A 4,886-nucleotide genomic window follows, 5' to 3' on the forward strand; every position below is an offset into this window, starting at 1 on the left:
GAGCTGAGACAGCCGAGGCATCGGGACCCTCCCTGGCAGGCGGACAAGGCACCGTTGGGGAGGACAAGCAGCTACCAAGCGGCTCTTCCCCCAGCCTGCTCTTGAAGAACGGCGCCACCCCAGCTCACACGAGCACCGCACACAGCGCCTTTGCTCAGGTTCCAGGCGTCGGATCTCGCAGCCCCAAAAAGGGACGGGAGAAGGCAGCGCAGAAGCCTCGCTGCGCACTGGGAGCTGAGAGCCCTGGCACACTGGACCCAGCAAGGTCCAGCCGCCATCTGAGAAATACAAGCCGGAGTGGGGAACCTGGGCCCTCACCAGTGCACAACTCAGAAGGCCGAGGCCTGGGGAAAGCTTTATTCCCTGCTCCAAGGACAAGATTCTGCACACAGAAGTTGACGGTCAGGTGATTCACAAGACTCCCCCCCCATCCCCACAGACAGACACAAGGGAGCAGGCCCAGCGTCCTCACGGCCAGTGCTGGTGGCCAACAGATGGGAGTGAGGGTCCCATCTGACAGGCAGGCTGACTGTGGAGGGACCATTCTCAGCAGGGGGTGTGGCGGCAGGACACATTGACACCTGGGTGGGCATCTACCAAGGGCAGGTGCCAGGAGGACCGGCATGGTCCTGTCTTGGTCTAAGGACAGGTGTGGTAGCGACAACAGTATGGAGTGCTGGCGGGGGTTGGGGGGTGGGGACTGTGGAAAGGGGTGGCCTGGCTGGAGACCGATGGACTTTTTGTCACAACAGTAAAGACCTCAAGGATCACCACTTTGGCCTCATGCAGGGCTTGGGGCAGGGACGCGGCTCAGGGCTGCCCACTATGGTCTCCCAGGATGCCCTGGCTCAGCCATGCACCCTTGCTGACTCCTGAAACCCCCTCTGCTGCTGTTGTCCTCACTCAGGAGGGAAAGGAGGGCGCCAAGGGTTTAGGGTCTCCTCCATGACTCCACCTGGAGCCACCACTGTCTGCCTGCCCAGGGGCCTGGGACTGGCATCAGCAAAGCGCGCAAGGCTGCAGGAGTGCTGTCCTCCCCCGGGCTCCACCTTCTAGCAGCCACACAGCCTCGGGCTGAGGCCAGCCTGGGGCGCAGCCCTGCCACTGGGGCTCGGCCCACCCCACATCTCTGCATCTCTTCTCCCCTCCCTGCCTGGGGCCCTTCTGTCCCCCTCCCTGCCGGGTGTCGGGCAGTTGGCGTCCACCCTGGCCGCCCGTCCTCCTAGCCCTGGCCTGGCCTCTGCGGCCTGCCCAGGTCAGCCAGAAGGGTAGTAGGGGGTGTCGCTGTGGTGGTTGTAGTCTGGGCACACCTTCTGGACCAGCCGATAGTCCGTGCTGTAGAAGGCGATGTAGACACACACCACCTTGAAGGGCTGCGAGCAGCTCCAGGTGGCCGAGCTCTGAGAATGGTCGCGGGAGCAGGTCTTGGCTGGGTCGTGGGTGCAGAGCGAGGTCCGGCGGCCCCGCTCCACCTTCTCCCACTCCATGCGGCAGTTGAAGATTTTGGAGGCCTTGGCTTCGATGTAGATCTGCTGTTCCTGGTGGAACTCGACGGCCTTGCTGGGTGGCACGAGGCTGATGGAGATGTTGCCCTGGCCTGTGGCGTTGTGGCGGAAGTGGACGCTGAAGGTCCCGTTGCCGTGGTCCACAATCTTCCCCGTGACCAGCAGGTTCAGGGCCACCGTCTTGATGTTGGAGTAAAAGTCCCCCCAGCCAAATATTTTCTTCACCTTGGCCGAGGGTGGGGGACTGTGGTTCGGGCGGTTAGGGGGCTGCCCGAGGACACCCCAAGCTTCAGAGCCAGGTGGAGCCAGCAACCCTAGCAGGGCAGTGTTAGCCAAGGGGCGGGACTTTGGTGAGATGTGGCCCCGCTTCCGAGGGACACGGGGCCGAGGCTGGCTCTCGTGGTCATCGTGCTCAGCCTCCTCGGAGCCATGGGGACTGTCACCCTGGCCACAGACGACCTACAGAGGAAGTTGGAAAGAGTGAGCACCCTGTGTCCCAGAGGACCAGGGGGAAAAAGCCCCACTACGGTCACCCCTGGCCCTGTCCTTTCTGTGCCGACTCAGGACTGAGGGCCTTGGTGTTTCACACTTACTCTGGGGTCAGGGGTCTATCCTGGCTTGTGCTGTGGGCTCTTGGGTCTCCTGTCTTCACACTAGGGTCACCCCAGGTCCCCTTCTTACTACCCTGCCTCTGGCCACGATTCCATATCTTGAAGGAATCGTGTGGTGTAACCTCCAATCGTGTGGTGTGTCCTCACCTGAGAAATGGAAGCATAGAATTCCTGCCTTGTGGTGCACATGACATCTTGGCATGCCACCATACCCTTCATCGTCTGGCAGAGTGGCACCTGCTTTCCTCACCTGGGCCGTTCTGGGCATGCCACCCATTTCCCTCCCCAGCCCTCCTGCCGAAGCTCACACTGCATTTGTCCTTGACACAAAGTTAGGCTGGGTCCTGTGCTCCCGTCTCATTGTGGGTTCCTTGCACATCTAAGGGTGGCAGTTCTCCTAGGACATTAGGAAGTCTCAAAAGGCAGGCGCTGGAGCCCGCCTGTCCACAGGGAGCTGCAGGAGAACTTGGAGCTTGCCCATACGTGCGGGACCTGCGTGCACGGCAGGCCCCGTGTGAATTCCCCAGCAGGAGTTCTCTCCTGCAGATCTTGCCACCAGAGAGGCGTGGCCTCTACCTCCCAGGCAGCCCCAAGTCTGACAGGGAAGGTTCAGCCCCACCTGATGGCAAAGCCCCAGTGTGATGGAAGAGGTTGAGCCCCTGGCTTGGTGAAATGCCAGGCTGACGGGGGGGGGGGCGGGGGGCACAAGCTCTGCCTCCAAAGAGCCTCAAGTTCGCAAGGGGACGGACTGGAACTCCCTGTGGACAGGCGGGCTCCAGCGCCTGCCTTTTGAGACTTCCTAATACCCTAGGAGAACTACCCTTTGATGCGCAGGGAACCCACAATGAGACGGGAGCACAGGACCCAGCCTAACTTTGTGTCAAGGACAAATGCAGTGTGAGCTTCGGCAGGAAGGCTGGGGAGGGAAATGGGTGGCATGCCCAGGACTGCCCCGGTGAGGAAAGCAGGTGCCACTCTGCCAGACGATGAGGGGATATGGTGGCATGCCAAGATGTCATGTGTACCACAAGGCAGGAATTCTATGCTTCCATAGAATTTTTTTCTTTCTCAGGTGAGGACACCACTCTGGCTTGGAGGTTACACCACACAAAGCTACGGTGGGCTGGGCCTTCCACTACACTACACACTCCCGGCTTCCCAGGCCAGGTGCGTCTTTTTTAGAAAGAATCTGAGCTAAGCGCCGTCCCCACTGGGCATATCCTGTAAGACTCTGCCAGGGATCATCCTGCCTCTGCAGGCTCAGCCAGGGCGACAGGCCACATCTCAGGAAAGACTTCTGGAGGAGTGGCAGGACGGCCAGCCAGGCTGGCCTGCGGACCCAGGCAGCACAACAGGGTGTGGGGAGAGTAGGTCCCTGGGTTTCCTGAGGGCTGTGGTGCTCTGGTGTTCGCTCAGCTTTTGAGAGTCCTTGCCTGGGTAAGCTCTCTAGGCGCGGGGTCAGCCGGCAGCCTTGGTAGTGCTTCTGGGTTGAGGAAGGAGGCTGCCTGAGTAAGCGGGGCAGGAGCGACTCAGAGGGGTCTAGGGTCTGTGACTTGGCGGTGCCCGCAGCTGGCTGCAGTGTCGAAGCCACCTCTGACCCGGGTCAAGGCTGCCCCCTCCCTGTCGGGTACAGGGACTCCAGTGAGGGCGGCTCCTGGGGAAGGGCTCAGGGCCGCCCACCTGTATGGACTGGCCCTTGGGGTACACAGCTAAAGGGCATGAGAACAGAAAGGGCCACAGGTAAGGACCGGTGAGGAAAGGGACTTTCCACAGTGGCCTGAAGGTGCTAGCAAAGGGATTATTGTCTATAGAGAAGGAGGCTTCACCAGGACAGGATTGGGGCGAGGGGAGGGGGGCCGGCGCGGCAAGCAGTCTCTGGGGAGTTGGGGCCGGGGCTGGGGTCCCTCGCGTCTTGGGCGCCTAGATGATCGGCAGCGAGCGCCCCGGGCGGGAGCCGCCTGCCCAGGTCCTGTGGGGCTCGGGCCGCGCGCAGCCGGAGAGGAGAGGAAAACAACAGGCGGGGAGGGCGGGCGGGCGCGGGGACGCGAGCGGCGGGCGGCAGGCGGCAGGCGGCGGGGACGCGGGGCCGCCCCTCGTCTGCACCCGCTCCCCGCTCCCTGGGCTCTCCAACCCTAGGGCCCCAGGGGGTTGCGCGCGAGCATCCCCCGAGCTGGCGGGTCCCCAGCTCCACACCCCTTCTGCCCCATCCGCGCGTCCCGGGCTGCAGGGTCCCGGAGCCCTGGGCGACCGGGCTCGGGGGGTCTTTTCCCAGCGCGGGTCGCACCTCCCGCCACCCGCCGCGGAGGGGGTGGGCCGGCCCGGCGCCCTCTCCCCGCCCCTATTAACCCTTCCTGTCCAGCCTCCGGCCCGGACCCGCCCTCTCCCCCAGCCTCCGGTCGCCCCCTCCGAACCCGGGCTGCTGGGGGCAGGAGAAAGTTTCCGGGCGCGGAAGCTAGGAGCGCTCCCCGATCCCGCGGGCCCCCCGCGCGCCAGGCTCCCCGCGGACGGCTCACCAGGTAGAGGCTGCCCTGCACCAGGAACACGAAGCAGCAGCGAGTCAGTTGCATCCTCCTTGCCGTCACGTCCCCTTCCTCGCCGTCCCTGTCGGGGTCCCAGGCCGCGCGCTCCCTCTCTGTCCCCTCAGGCACGCCGTCCCATGCTCGGGCCCCGGCGCCTCGCGGCCCTCGGCTCCGCCGGCCGCCCGGGACCGACCCCGCCCCCTCCGGTCCGGCTGTGCCGCCGCCGCCCCCTCTCCAGCCCAGCTGCGCGC

General features: G+C 64.2%; 1 protein-coding gene across 1 annotated transcript; it reads right to left on the bottom strand.

The window, feature by feature from the left end:
• Positions 1–452: 452 nt before the first annotated feature.
• Positions 453–4,788, bottom strand: Nxph3 (neurexophilin 3). Its single transcript, XM_004633644.2, has 2 exons — positions 4,630–4,788; positions 453–1,964 (listed from the first exon to the last, which is right to left on the bottom strand). Exons 1-2 carry the CDS (start codon positions 4,681–4,683, stop codon positions 1,257–1,259), a joined length of 762 nt encoding a protein of 253 aa, XP_004633701.1. The 5' UTR covers positions 4,684–4,788; the 3' UTR covers positions 453–1,256.
• Positions 4,789–4,886: the final 98 nt, after the last annotated feature.

Source organism: Octodon degus, unplaced genomic scaffold, assembly GCF_000260255.1.
Source record: "Octodon degus isolate 3935 unplaced genomic scaffold, OctDeg1.0 scaffold00056, whole genome shotgun sequence".
Lineage (NCBI taxonomy): Eukaryota > Metazoa > Chordata > Mammalia > Rodentia > Octodontidae > Octodon > Octodon degus.